Source organism: Pempheris klunzingeri, chromosome 7 (assembly GCF_042242105.1).
Source record: "Pempheris klunzingeri isolate RE-2024b chromosome 7, fPemKlu1.hap1, whole genome shotgun sequence".
NCBI lineage: Eukaryota > Metazoa > Chordata > Actinopteri > Acropomatiformes > Pempheridae > Pempheris > Pempheris klunzingeri.
In genome coordinates, this window is record NC_092018.1 from 4,998,102 (window position 1) to 5,013,005 (window position 14,904).

The 14,904-nt window shown below is 43.8% G+C and overlaps 1 protein-coding gene across 1 annotated transcript in view; it reads right to left on the minus strand.

Moving 5' to 3' along the window:
* The window catches only part of LOC139203494 (ankyrin-1-like), a 39,757-nt gene that overhangs the window by 19,722 nt on the left and 5,131 nt on the right, over window positions 1–14,904 (minus strand). Inside the window, exons 2-25 of the mRNA XM_070833276.1 lie at window positions 12,056–12,157; window positions 9,455–9,553; window positions 9,100–9,198; window positions 8,729–8,827; window positions 8,361–8,546; window positions 8,113–8,211; window positions 7,917–8,015; window positions 7,707–7,805; window positions 7,260–7,457; window positions 7,059–7,157; window positions 6,863–6,961; window positions 6,647–6,745; window positions 6,264–6,461; window positions 6,072–6,170; window positions 5,889–5,987; window positions 5,576–5,773; window positions 5,354–5,452; window positions 4,572–4,670; window positions 3,633–3,731; window positions 3,450–3,542; window positions 3,246–3,318; window positions 3,049–3,069; window positions 952–1,072; window positions 691–769 (exon numbers count right to left, since the gene is read on the minus strand). Of these exons, the coding sequence (XP_070689377.1) occupies window positions 691–769; window positions 952–1,072; window positions 3,049–3,069; window positions 3,246–3,318; window positions 3,450–3,542; window positions 3,633–3,731; window positions 4,572–4,670; window positions 5,354–5,452; window positions 5,576–5,773; window positions 5,889–5,987; window positions 6,072–6,170; window positions 6,264–6,461; window positions 6,647–6,745; window positions 6,863–6,961; window positions 7,059–7,157; window positions 7,260–7,457; window positions 7,707–7,805; window positions 7,917–8,015; window positions 8,113–8,211; window positions 8,361–8,546; window positions 8,729–8,827; window positions 9,100–9,198; window positions 9,455–9,553; window positions 12,056–12,157 (2,655 nt within the window). The remainder of the gene's footprint in view (window positions 1–690; window positions 770–951; window positions 1,073–3,048; window positions 3,070–3,245; window positions 3,319–3,449; window positions 3,543–3,632; window positions 3,732–4,571; window positions 4,671–5,353; window positions 5,453–5,575; window positions 5,774–5,888; window positions 5,988–6,071; window positions 6,171–6,263; window positions 6,462–6,646; window positions 6,746–6,862; window positions 6,962–7,058; window positions 7,158–7,259; window positions 7,458–7,706; window positions 7,806–7,916; window positions 8,016–8,112; window positions 8,212–8,360; window positions 8,547–8,728; window positions 8,828–9,099; window positions 9,199–9,454; window positions 9,554–12,055; window positions 12,158–14,904) is intronic.

Below are 14,904 nucleotides of genomic sequence, written 5' to 3' on the forward strand. Positions count from 1 at the left end.
TAAAGGGCTATTTTTGCAGGCGATATGCAGACGATACAACATTAACAACATTAATCGCCTGAGAGTATAGTTAATAGTATAGTTAATACGTTTTAATCAAAACTGTGTGTTTAGATTAAAGCATGCCCATGGCAGACAACCATTCATATTAATAAAATCACACTATTTAATGACTTGAGCTTGAAAGTTGATTATTGACCCTGAAAATAGTAGTTCGACTAAAAAAAAAAAAAAACTTTATCTATTGGAGATTGTGTGAGTCCACTGACAGGTAAGCAAACTTTACTCTGCTGATGAAGACTGTGAGATGCAGTAAACTTTGAAAAAGGACTGAAGTGAATCTTTACTAAAAAGGGCACTCCGCCAGTTTTACTTAAGTGAACTGAATTGAATTATTCCAGCACGGGCTTGGAGACTACACAGTTATAAGAGAGACCATGCTTCAAGTTTACAGGTCGGCATATACAGGTTAAGAAAGGTCGATGCGATACTATTACACTGCATTATGGAAAATGAAGGATCCAGTGTCTTTGGAGCTTGATCCATATTAGGGAATAAAAAGTATTAATTGGGCCTCTCGTGTATCATTTTGAGCCTTTTTAAAGCATGTCTCTTGCAAGTGCCTAAATTTTAGTGCAATAATTGCTGGAGTATCCTGCAGTATCTTAATCATGCTGCTCTGTACAGTACCTGATCCATCTCATGTTCCTTCAGGATAACCGTCTCTGGAGAGACTCGAGGGATCCTGGGAATGGCTGGCGAGTAATTTCTGTTTTATGAAAAGAGCAAAACACGAGTCAGACTGAAGAAGTTCCTTTACATCTCCTCCCAAGTGCTCATCCCTGGTGTTTTAGTGCGTGTCTATGGTGCGTCCCCCTCTATCCATCCACCTATGAACTTGTGGCTACCAGCTTGGCTCTCTCGCCTGCTTCCCCACCCAGCCCCCCTTACGCTGTGCCCAGCCCTCTCTCGTACTCCAGTGATTTCTTGGGGGAGAGGAAATCGTCATCATGGTCTTTCATGTCATCCATCTTCATGTACCTGGCCCCTTCTGTCCCCAAGAGCTCCTCTCCTTCAGAGAACAACATGCCAAAGAGAGCGAACAGATCGTTGTCAGGTTGGTGAAACAGCAAAGGAGAAAGAGAGAAAGAAAAGAACAAGGTGGTTAATGAGAAAGGTCTGACAACATGATAACCCAGGATTTAGGAGATGGCTCAGGTTAGACTGGTGAGGTTAGTGATGATGCTCTTTACACTGACCTTCCTACTGTTAGTGAATGGCAAAAAATTGAATGCAGCCACATCTACAGAACACCAGAAACACTTAAAAAATAGTGCACAAGGAGTGGAACAACGCAGGTCACTGTAATCAGCTGTGGTCTGCTAAATATCACTACATCAAAACAAGAGAGGACACTTCACCAATGTAGTCTGAAGATTTCAAAAACCCATAAAATCTAAGTTAGAGACAGCAGCATTATAGAGGTGCACAGTACTCTGGCTCTGGGGAGAGCATGCATCAGCATAATCTCATTCCAAAGACGTGCTGTCTAGTGAATAAACAGAGCCGTTCAGCTGGACGACACCAACAGCCCCAGAGAGTGATGTATGAGGACATCTGCTCTAAAACACATGAATGCAAACACAGAGACAAACATCTCACTACAACACACATAATGAACAAACCACAATCGGTTCTCCACTCTAACTTGAGCGAACAGTATATCCTGATGTGAGCACAGTTGGGTTTCGCTTACTTACCCCCAAAAGCAATTGGTTATTTTCGAGAATTCACCAGCGACTAAAGTGAGTCTTCCCTGTGTGTATCAATTTGTGACCGTATCAGCGCAGCTTGTGGAGTATGTGAGTGGGCGCCTGTATGCGGTCCAGAGCCAAAGTGATGTCGTAGGTGTCACTACACTACGTTTGACTCTGTGAGTGCACTTCCCACTGGTTCATACGAGGCAGCTTGTGTTCTGGATATTCTCTGCCCTGTGTAGCATGCGTGTGCCACGTTGTGTTGGGGAAGTGTCACTGTATGGAAGCGTGTGCATCAGATAACCTGCCAATATCATTTTACCATTCCGGATATGGGATGTGTCTTTAAGATGGCGACTCAGCTACTTTCTATGACCGTTGCTCTATATTTAGAGCAAAGGTGACAATCTGTCAGTTAAATTATCAGGGGACTAAAAATATCAAGACATGATGTCCTTTGACTTCATTGTTGGCGGTGGTGTAAACTTCAGGCATTAGGAAGATGAACCTGCAATACGTGATGTTTTTTCTGCTGCCACTTTGGGGGCAGCAGAAACAAACTGAAGTGTCAGTTGATGTATCACTTTTTAAGTTGGAAAACCGAAACAATCAGCTGAAAGTTGCGACAGGCCTCTGCAGTGCTGAAGGTAACTGTACAGTCAGGTGATAATTGAGAATGAGAAACTCTTTTCAGATGCAGGGAGTCACCGTGTTAAAACCACCGTAACCCTCCAACTCCCGACCAGCAAACAGTGTTAATGTCAGAAGCAGAAGGAAGTTAAAAATGATGCATTGATCGACACCACAATGGAGACGAATGTAAACACAACTGTAGACACACATTTCAAAGCAATGACTTAAAAAATACATCACAACTCTACTGGACTGCTCCAGCTGCTAAAGGGTTTAAATGTTTTCAACAAAGATGTATTAAATTTGATTTGATCTTGATCTACTTATGGGTGCAATTTATATGTACCGGTTATGACTGTAAAGGGTAAAAAAAGGACTGCTGGCATGGCATGAAGGAAATAAAGACACCTGGAGAGTTAGAGAATGAGGGTGTTATTGAAGGGACATATAAAGGTTACAGACATGGGTGCTATGGGTGCATGCCAATGAGAAACCAGAGCCACCATCACAGTGAGCACCACTACAGAGGGAACGAGAGAGAGAGAGGGGAGAGAGGGGCAGTGAGATAAAGACTGAGAGGGTGAGCTTGAAATGGAGCCACACACTTTATTACAACGACCTATGAATGCCGCACAAGGAAAGAAAGAGACATTCATACCTAATGTTAGCTGTGCAATTCCTAAAAAAGGGCAAAAGGCAAAAAAGGAATTGGAAAAAATGAATACTTGCATGACCAGTTAAAACATCATAAAATGACCCTGGTAACAGGCAGTAATACTTAGATAATATCAACATGGTGGATTACACATTGTTTCCTACAGTTATAGTTGATCAATAATAACTGTCGTGCTTTACCTTCATCCTCGGACACGTCTAATATCTCATCCACTGTTTCTGGGAAACTCATGCGATGTTTCTCCGTGGTCGTCTGCAGGGCACAGTAGGGAGGGACGAACCAGTTACAGATCCGACAGAGAGCGTACACATTTTAAACTTTATTAGTATCTAACTGTTACTGTCAAGGCCACATCATGCCAGTGCCATATCTAAACTTCTCACCATGGAGACCGTCTCCTCGGTGACGAGCTTTAGGACGTCTATCACAGAGATGTAGCCCAACCTCTTAGCAATGGCCAGGGCTGAGGTACCATTCTAACAGACAGAGAGGAGCAGATCGATTAAATGTCTCAGGACCAAACTTTATGGATCATTTTGAGGGGGGGGGGTTATGTTCATGCTCACTGTTGTGGTCTCGTTGGGCTGAGCTCCGTGCTTCAGCAACAGTGTCACAATGTCTGTGTGTCCCTGCTGGGCCGCCTGGTGCAGAGGAGTGTAACCAAGCTGGAGGAGGGAGAAAGAATATCAATATTATATCTATTCTTACTCATTTAATGTATAAATGACAAGATACATCTAAGTAATAGAACTTGTCCTTTTCATCAAAGTTTTTACAAAAAGCTGTTTATTTTCTTAAAATGCACGCAGGCAGTGTTCCTTTACGTCAGTCTTCTAGCAGAGGTAAATCACAAAGAGCCAGCTGTATGTCAAGAAAACAGTTTGTACAATATACAATTGTTATCTGAAAAGAGCTGAAACAATTAGTTAATCAATAGGAAATTACTCAGAAACAACTGAAATAATTGGTTATTTGTCATTTTTTAAGCAAATATGCTAAAAAATTCACTGGTTCCAGCTTCACAGATGCCAAAATTTTCCTAAGTCTTCTATGATGATAAATTGAATGTCTTTCGGTTTTCGTCTCTTAGACAAAACAAGCAATTTGAATATATCAGCTTGGGTTCTGGGAACGTGTGAAACGTTTTATATTTAATTTCACAGACTTAAAGTTGAATGACGTAAACACGAAAAACAAATCCACTGAAAACTCAATAATGAGAGCGATCATTCGTTGTAACCCTATTTGTGCAATATCATGATGCAAATATAAATACACAAGCACCAAACTGCAATAGTTACTGCAATGAACAGCAAATCATATGAAACTCTACAGGAATCACTGCATCTCAGACTAGGAAATGAAAGGCCGGCCAGCTTTTAACTGTGCAATGTACTGCAATTGTACTTCCTGATGAATGAGACAGAGACAGCAGACGGTTTAAGTGACTCACGCCTTGACTAATTTTATTGTAGTTTCATCTCAAACCAGAGGGAGGCACTCACCCTTGTTTTGCTGTTGACATTGGCCTGTTGCTGCAGCAGGAACTTCACCATCTTGATGTTGCCATAGTGACACGCTACATGGAGCGGGGTGTAACCCATCTGACAGAGAGAGAAAAATTGGTAAAAAAAAAAAAATTCACACAAAAATCACAACAGCCTCATAACTTCAGTGCCTTAATGGTCTTTTAATTTGAATACATAATGTGGATTTTATCCTATTTGGGGCTCATGAATATTACATAAACTAATGGTTCAAATCCACACAATAAGATTATTTTGAGAACAGAGCACAAAAAACTGTACCATTAATACCACCCTGACATTATAATAAATACCAGTACATGACAAATGTTACCACCTATGTCAAGTCCAGTCTTCATAATCCTGTCAAGACTGTGTCAAAGAGGTGCTAATTCAACTCTGTGGTCATTCTCAAAGCTTTGGTTTGTGGTGTAGTGATCACATTATATAATTCTACACGTAAATTAAACCTTACTAGTTGTAATCTGTATTAATCTGATCATGTCAGAATTCTGCTACAGAGCTGCTTACAACCCTAGAGGTCTATGGGGTCTGAGCCCCTCAAGGGTCGGCCATGTATTGATGGTAATATAACCCTCTGCCATGAGATCATCGGACTATTTGTGCTACAGCACTTAGACGCTATCCGCTGTGGCTCAAAGTGAATGGCACAAGTAGTTTCAACACCAATAAAACAGGTCAAAGTGAAGCTCTCTCAACCTGAGTGGTTTAAACTACTGTCCTCTCTGACTACATCTTACCCGCGTGGCAGCGTAGACTGAAGCTCCTTGCTTCACCAAGATATCGGCGATGCCAACATGTCCTTCCTGTGCCACTAGATGCAGGGGGGTTAATCCACTCTGGGGGTAAAAAGATTTACAAGACAAAGGTCAAATGCATCAAACACAGAATAAATCAAGTCACAGAGTATTTTTGATTTTTGGACCAAATAATCGTCCTTTAATCATCTGTATGTCTCTTGCCTTGTTTCCAAGGTTGACATTGGCCTGTTTGGAGATGAGCAGGGAGACCATGTCGGGCCTTCCTTCCTGTGAGGCCAGGTGAAGAGGTGTGACTCCCTGCAGTGACTCAGCATTGGCTGAAGCTCCGTACTGCAGCAGGCTGTTTGCCACCTCCACCTGGTTCTGCTTGGATGCTATGTGGAGGGCAGTGTAGCCATTCTGGAGCACAGATATGAGTTGTGGTTAGAAAAAAAAAAGTGTATATGCGTGACACTGTCTCATTTAGCATGAATTCATGTAAATGTATCTTTTAGGTGTATCTTTTTGTATTTACCCTGGCAGCACTATGTGGTGACCCTCCCTTGCTGACAAGCAAGTTAACAACATCCAGGTTGTTGTGATGTACAGCAACATGCAGCGGAGTCAGGCCATTCTGCAAAAGCAAAATCAAACGTTCATCATCATTCATCTTTTTATTCTTTCTTCCATACAGGCAGGCCCTTCATGTTTCTCTTACCTTCCCCGCAGCATTAGGGTTGGCTCCTCTCTCCAACAACAGCTCCGCTACATCCACCTTGCCGTACTTTGAGGCCACATGGAGCGGAGTGAAGCCTTTCTACAGGGGCACCAATGACAAAATGGGCACAATGTTAGGTTAGAGAAAGCAGATATTTGGGCTGACAGTTTCATGGCAACAAAAAAACATTACCTTGGTCATCTTGGTCTGCTGAGCCTCCATGTCCAGTAGGATGCGGACAGTTTGTGCATGACCTTCCCGGGCAGCGATGTGTAGTGGTGTGTGGCCTGCTGTTGTGGTGGAGTTGGGGTTGGCTTTGTGCTCCAGTAGCAGCTTCACAAGCTCCTTATGGCCCATCCGAGCAGCACAATGCAGAGGCGTTTGGTCATCCTGGCCCAGGAGGGATGATTAATTAATAATGAAATGTAAAGTAAAGTGAGTAAAATGCCTTCTCTGGTGACTTAATCACATTGTTTTAGTTCCTCGGCTACTCCACTCCCATCCCCACCCAACTTACTAAATGAACACTTAACAGTATCACCAGTATTGATCTATGTCATGTGTGAATTCTCTACCTTGGCCTTGGCGTCCACTGGTGCAGCGTTCTCCAGTAAAAACTCTGCCACCTCAAGGTGCCCTGCCCGAGACGCCATATGGAGAGGAGTCTCCACCTTCTACTCGTGCACAGAAAGACAAAAACCACACTTTATAAGTATTACAACAAAATCATAACCATAACGGAGGTGAGTTGGTTATCTTAGATGGTCTTTAGGCTTCAGGGGGAAACTCACCACATTGGAGGCGTTTGGGGAAGCTCCTTTCTGCAGCAGGATCTTCACAATGTTGAGATGACCCATAAATGATGCCACATGCAAGGGAGTCAGGCCAGACTGTTGGGGAGAGGAGAAGAATATTAGAAATGTATTTCAGCCATACTCAATATACTGATGAGCTGTTATTGTCAACCTCTTTTTCCTCATCCCTCACCTCAGTCACAGCTTCTAATGATGCCGAGTGTTTAAGCAGGAGATCCATCACACGCATGTGGTTCTTTTTACAAGCAATATGTAAAGGAGTAAAGCCGTTCTGTAAAAAACAAAGTAACAATTATAATCGATACAAAAACTTGCTTTGTCTGAATTGATAAATGACTCTGTGTGTTCATGCGAGTGTGTATTTGTCACTGACCAGCGCCCGAGAGTTGGGTTTGCCCCCTTTGTCCAGCAGTACTTTGGCCATGCGGTGGTGGCCGCAGTGTGCTGCCACATGCAGAGGGGTAAGGTGGTCCAGTGTGATGTCATCAATCTCTGCATTGTACTGCAGAAGCTGCTTGACACAGTCCATGTGGTCCCCCTGTGCTGCCATGTGGATTGGAGACAGGCCATTCTGCCAAAAACAGCAAACATGTTGACTCTCTCATCCTTTGCAAAACAGAACAGCAATCAGAGCGAGAAGCAGCGGCAGAAGGAGTCTATGGTTGTGTTTGGCTGATGGATCACAAACTCTAAGTTTGATCTACTTAACACATCTCACTGATTTGCAGTCATTACAACATCAGATGGTGTTCAGCTCATTTTTAAGAAAAGAGAAGGATTTTCTTTACTTGCACTTTGCCAATTAATCTACGTGGATTACCTTGGTCTTTGCCTGGATGGGAGCTCCATGGTCCAGCAGGATTTCTATAATCCTGACATGACCGTTTCTGGCTGCACAGTGCAGAGGAGTCAGCTCGTCCTGGAGAGAAGAGGGTTATTAGTGATTTGGTTAATGATGCATTAAATTAGAAACAAAGATAGGAGTGAAATCAAAGGTTTTGTGAAACAGTAGGACAGATGTCTGCTGCACCTTGGTCTTGGCATCAATCTGAGCCCCTCTGTCCAGCAGGAGTCGGACCATGATCACGTTCCCCCGCCTGGATGCAATGTGCAGTGGAGTGATACCATTCTGCAGAGAGAAACAGACGCACTAAGACAGGCACACACGAGGAGAACAAACCGCAAGGATAGAGATTAACCTTCCAACAGCATTAGTTATTCCCTACCTTTGGGGTGAAGTTGACATTGGCTCCTCTATTGAGAAGCAGCTGAGCTACGTTCAAGTTTTCATAGTGTGCAGCAATGTGGAGGGGTGTGAATCCAGTCTGCAGGGACACATCAGGGTGAGTACATGTCACTCTTATTTCGTTTGTGTTTTAGAAAACAAGGACACCAAACACAGATGTCCATAACAGCTGTACATGTACTGCACACGTGCAGAAACACATCGGCAGCTGTCAACACACACATATACCTTGCTGAGTACATCAGGGTTGGGGTCATTCTGCAGAAGCACTGCGGCTGTGCGTGTGTCATCGTTGCGCGCTGCAATGTGCAGCGCAGGGAGGCGGACCTTTCCCTTGGTGCCGTAGTTGATGAGCAGGGCTACAACATTCTCATGTCCCTGCTGAAGAGCCACGGCGAGAGGAGTGAATCCATCCTGCAGCACACAGGACAGAGTTAGAGGACTGGTTGACTCATGGAGAGAAAATGAGAGAGATGTGAGGAGAGAAGCTTATGAGGACGAAACAGAATGGAAACACAGCGAGTCTGGATCAGCAGAGATGGGATTAAGGAATTTGGGAGATTCGTCTTTGATAACTTCTCTCAGTTCTTCAGTACCTCAGTTGGAATGCTCTGATTGGCTCCGTTCTCCAGAAGAAACTTCACAACCTCTAGATGGTTTTCTTGTGCAGCCATGTAGAGTGGAGTGAAACCCTTCTGTCTCAGAAAGACGCACAACAGGCACACACACACACACACACACACACACAGCGGCAGAGGAGACACAGGCAGAGCAACAGAAAGATAGGAAGAGTCACAGATGCACGCACAAGGATGTTCACAGAGTGGAAACATCAACACACAGAAATATAGGAACAAAGACACATGTTAACAGATGGGCTTGTAATCATTACTGCAACGGCTTCACAGTTAAGTTCACGTAGTGTTTCCTGTGATCACCGCAGCGAGAGCAGCAGTGAGAGTCTCACCTGGGACTGAGCGTTGACATTGGCCCCATAGTTAACCAGCTCTGTGACCACCTGCTCCTGCCCCGCCAGCGCTGCAATGTGCAGGGCCGTGTTCCCTTTCTGTTTAAATAGAGATACATGAGAACACAGTCATAATGAGCACCAACCAGTGTTTTTTGGATACGTTGGGATTCATATGTGGACAGATCTTTCATGATGTATTCTGATATTATGTAGATTCAGAAGAACAGCACTTTCATGACCAAAACCAAAAGTGAAGTACGGGACTGTTTCTCATCCTTGCCAGTGACAGGAAGTGAGATCTGTGATTTTCTGGGGAATGAAGTGTGTAGGACTTCTTTGCGGGGGATTTTACCTTTGTGGTGGTCTCCAGTACAATTCCATTGTGGAGTAGCTCCAGCACCATTTTAACGTGGCCTTCTTTTGAGGCCAGATGCAGCCCGTTGAGCCCATTCTGAGTGAGAGAGCAGAGTAGACCTCATACTGAAGGGTCCTAAACACACTATGAACACAAACATTTGCCGGTCTAAAAGAAATAACCACACATGTACACACAAACATATGTAGGCCATGCCAAGTGAAACAACTGGGCCCTTTATCACAGTGACTGAAGCACTCACAAACCAAAGCAGGCAAATACTTACACTGAACACCACGCATGCAGAGCTCTCAGAGTGGTCATTAGCAAAAACAATGTCTACAGGGATGAAAATCAAGGTGTGAACATTTTCATTTAATTAATGATGGTGAAGAGGAGGAGGGAGAGGTGGAGGAGGAGGGGGAGGAGGACGGGAGGGGGATGGCAGGCCGCTGGTCTCGTGGCTGGGAAGAATACGAGCCGTGTGGGATAGGTCTGACCTCACACAGCCTTCCTTCAGCCGCACAGGACATGTGAGGTTGGACCTTTCCCACACCACTGATATTATTCCTCTGAGTGGAGAGACCACAGCACACCATCACTCTACTGCAGACAGAGGAGAGAGGGAGTGGAGGGAGGCGAAAGAGGAAGGAAAGGGCAAGAAAAAAGGGAGGTGAGTTAGAAAACAGTACACAAACAGGAGGAGAGAGGGTAGTGGAGCAGTTGTTTGGTTGAGAGGGATAGAGGACGAGGGAACACACGGCAAGGGAAGGGCAGGAGTGAGGCAGTGTGCTGGTGAACGAGCCGTGGCAGAGGTATCCACTCAGACAAGGAAACACCACTGCCACAGTCAAGCCTCCACCTGGCCAAACTCCCACCAGACTGTACATACAGCAACAGGACTGACAGTCACACAACCAGAACAACAATACTCTGACCACTAAGGTTTAAGTAACAATCCACAACTTAAAAAGAAAAAAAAATAAAACGAGTGACTCTGTATCATTTGGAAGTTAAATAAACAGTGCAGCTATTTGCAATAACAGCAAAGATTAACCTGAGCTAATAATTGTAAAAATGTTGGTTGCCTGTGCAACATTAAAGCCACAATGTGTAGAATTTGAAAATGTTACTTTGCTTCCATCTGGTGGTAACATTAAAAAAAAAGCCTTGTAGCTTGATTAAAAGCAACAAATATATAATAAGCAGAACCAATTTTCACACCATTTTTTCTATAAACCAAAAAAAAACCAAAACACTACCCTAATTTGAGAGTTGCTATAATCACATGGAAATTCAACATATTGGGCCCCTTGAGCAGAAAACTACAAAGCAATGTGTGAGCAAAGGTGTCGATCTAATTCAAGTGAAATGAGCATGTTGTAGATTATCACTTTAACTCAAACACAATTAACACCCAACACCGACAGACAAATATCAACATCATCAATGAAATTAAATAATGTCATTCGGGAGAAACCATTTTGCAAGTTACAAACTTTGCGCTGTCAGATTGTTTTTCTGCATGCGATTGTTTTGTCAATCCAGAGGGTGTCTCCCTTCATCAGCAAGAGTTTGCCAGTAAAGGCCACTGTTCACTCTACATGAATAAATCTGTCGTTACGTTCTGTCTTTTATGGGGCCTAAAAAGTAAGCCTCATAGAAATCTGACATTACCAGCAATAATTACAAAATGGTGAGGACAGGATAAATAAATGGAAGGGAAACCATGACTAAGTTAGATTAATGAGCCTGACGACTCTCTCACACACACACGCATACTATTTTGGCCAAGTTTCAGTCGCCTGAGGGCAGCAGTCCTTGCCCACTAACGCTGCCTCTTCCTGGACACTGGGAACAACCGTCAGAGTAAAGGAGGCAGGATGGAAGAGACAGGGCGAAGGAGAAGCCCCTGCCTCATTTATCACCTTCCCTGGAGACCCTGTAAACTTCACCTGCCACCTTCAGCCACTGATTAACACTCTACCTGAGCATGCACATACAGTAGAGTGCATGACTGAGTGCACAGGCAGACGAATGGGCACATAACGGCAAAGGGACCAAGTCAGACATCATGCACATTGGACACTCAAAACACATTTAGACACAAATAATAACATCGGTCAGCTGATACTTTTCTGTGTTAACAGTAGGATAAACTTTTAATTACCGCAGGTTCTTTATTTTGTTAAGATCTGATCTGTAAATGCAATTAACTACATCTTACTGCCTTTTCCAGCCACACATTGCTGCTCTCTTTTTGGATGAAGGCAGTCCACCCACCTCCTGAATTATAGTTTAATAAGTTAGAAAGCAGACAGGGAGACAGAAGTCCTGGCAGGATTCGACAGTGGGCCATCGGTGACATAAAATACTCAGATATTTCTTTTTCTATTCAAGCCCAGAGCTGTAACACAGTACAACTGAAGATCAGTTTTGCAGATGAGCAAAAACTGCCTGACGTGAATGAAATGCCAAGAATTGTATAAAAAAAAAATCAAAAAAAAAATCACTGGCTCGTAGTTAGATGAGCTTGCCAGTCAGACGCTACAGGATAACTTCAACCTATTCAGTCTGGGGAATGTACAGCTCTCTCACCTGATTGGCTGTGTTTATATCAATGCCGTTTTTGATATGTTCCAAGGCCTTGTCCAGGTTGCCAGAACGGGCCGCTCGGAGAAAACTGTTGCCAGCATCTGCCTGCAAGCAGAACAAACAGAAGGGAAAGAGGAGGGGATACAGGGTATAAGAGAAAGACACATAAAGTAGAGGAGCAGAGAGGGAAAATGGAGAGGGAGACAGAGATTGGTTAATATTTCTTTTGAGGCATTTGAAGGACTGAAACCGCCCAGTCGTAATCCATCAGTTTTCCTCTCATGTCACTCCGCCCTTGAGATTTTGAACAGTGCATTTCAAAATCTGCATCTGTACCTTGAAATGTGTGTGTGGTGGGCACGCAGGTGAAGGAGGAGAGTACACAAACTGGGCTCTTGGTTCAACGAAACCTCCAAAAATCTGTCCACAAGTCAGCTGCTCTGTACTCAGGTGATAAGGAAAGTGTGATAATACCGACAGCTACTGGAGTGTCTGTTGTTCCCAGCAGACTGTTGGCTCTTTGTCTGGACTCTTTTATATGTGTGTGTGTGTGTGTGTGTGAGTGTGAATGAAAGAGAGAGAGGGACAAGGTGAATGGAGACAGGAGAGAGAGAGAGAGAGTTTGGCGAGTTCTGGCACACAGGCCGGCACATGGCACGTCTAGTGTTTTTGTCTGTGTTTTGTTTGTGTCTGAGGGCTTCGTGCCTCTCCCAGGCAGGCAGGGGTGCTGCTGAAACAGGATCACTCATGCGGCACAGGGGGAGAGCGAGGGAGAGGAAAGGAGGAGAAGCAGGAGCGACCAAGGGAGAACCACAGAGAGAAACTCGACTGCGGCAAACCCTGCACTTTTTCATTTCATTTACATAATCTCTTCTGTCCCCCAAGCCCATCCCCTCTCTCTCTCCCTCCATCTAACCAGCCATCTCACCATGCTGGTCAGGAAAACAATCAGCCATCCAATCATTCAGTGTATTTTTTCCACACAAATGCAGAGAGTACATGTATTTATAAAGCTCAGGCGGTAGCATTTTCTGATCCAAAAGAAAAACACCAAAATCTACCATCACACACACACCAAAGGAACTGCTTTTCTCAGCTTCATAGCACACTAATCTAAGTTGTGTTGTCTATTGTGACAGGGTTGTTGGTCCTCTTTTGACAGAGAGGGAGAGAGCGTGAGTAAAGAGGAGAATGGATCCACATGCCTGAAGTTGAGGCATAGCAACAAATGACACAACACACCCTCAGCATGACACCAATGGCACAGCACTGTGCAAAGAGAGAGGTCACTTTAACAACAAAAAAAACACAACATAGGGGCAACGGCAGGGAAACAGAAAACATTGAAAATGAAAAGTTCCAGCAGACTGAAGTAGCAAAGCATTCATATCTGGTAAAGGGATGAAGTTTCTATTTTTCAGATGAACCTGACACAGGATGCAGCATCCTGTGTGCAGTAAGTAATTAACCCTGGGCTTTTGTTTGAATACACTGACTCATGCAGAGCGCCACTTGCCTCTGAGTCATTGTCATTCTCTCTAAAAGGTGTTTTTGTTTTTAGATTTTGCTCAGGCAATTGAAGAGGCATACTACTCTGCAGTACAGAGCCTCTGAGTCACACACACACATACATGCTGACAGGCAAAACACTGATTACACACTCCATCCCCCACACACACACACACACACACACACACACACACACACACGCCCAACACTAATGGTACAGTGAAGCAAAAAAAACTGGATTTATAAATCTACTATGATATTTAAACAATAAATAATTACTTTAAACACTTAAAAAAATGGTATAAAACCATAAACGAGCATTTCAGCACATATCGTAAAGTCTCTGGACGACTGTCTCTCGTCCGCTCAGTGTCTCAGTTAACAGTTATTTTACTCACAGTTGCCAAGCAGTCTTGGAAAGCCATGTGCTCCCTCGTCCTACTGTCTTACTCCCATAGGCTCTCTCATTCACTTTCTCTTTGAAGAAAATGAAAACCCACAAACCTCCTCCCTGTAGTAGACTGACCCCAGGACACCAGCGTGTGCGCGCACACACACACACACACACACACACACACACACACACACACACACACACACCTGTCACTGGAGTTATGTTCACCATACTGAGATACACCGTCCCAAAACAGCACTGCTTACACACACACACACACAGACATATTGTGTCTGTACATGTGTGCTTGAGAATAAATTTGGTATTAAAAATGAGCAACAATGCAGAGGAGATTGACAAGACCTATCAAAGATGTGGATATACTGCAGGTTTTAATGTCAGGCTATTTGCAAGTGGCCAATTCAATGGCTTTCACACAAAACTCTATCAATCTGACTCATCAATTAATAGTAAGCTTCATAATTGAAACCTTTTCACTGTTGAATACTTAGAAGTGTTTTACTCTACACATAGGAGGAAAAAAAATTAAACTATTAAAGGAATACTTGATCTTTTATACAGGTATATACACCATACTTTCTGTTGCATGAAATGTTTGCAGATTCTGCCATGGTTACACAAGAAAAATGACATCAAAGTAGGAGCAAACACAGCTGATGCAAGGACACACACAACCTATCACAATGTACATGGTCCCACAGCAAATGGTGGCATGGTAACACCATGGTGACCCTGTCTGAGGCCCCTCTGCTGGCTTCCCACCCCCCCGGACTCAGTTCATTGCCCCCCAGAAACAAGCCTGTTGAAGCCTACAAGACTACACAGACTCACAGAAGAATCCCCCAGAAATGTTGCTGTTGACTGCAAATTTACTTCCCCAGTGGTCAGTGCTGCATTTTCAGTGTGTGTCTGCTTGCGTCAAGAAGTG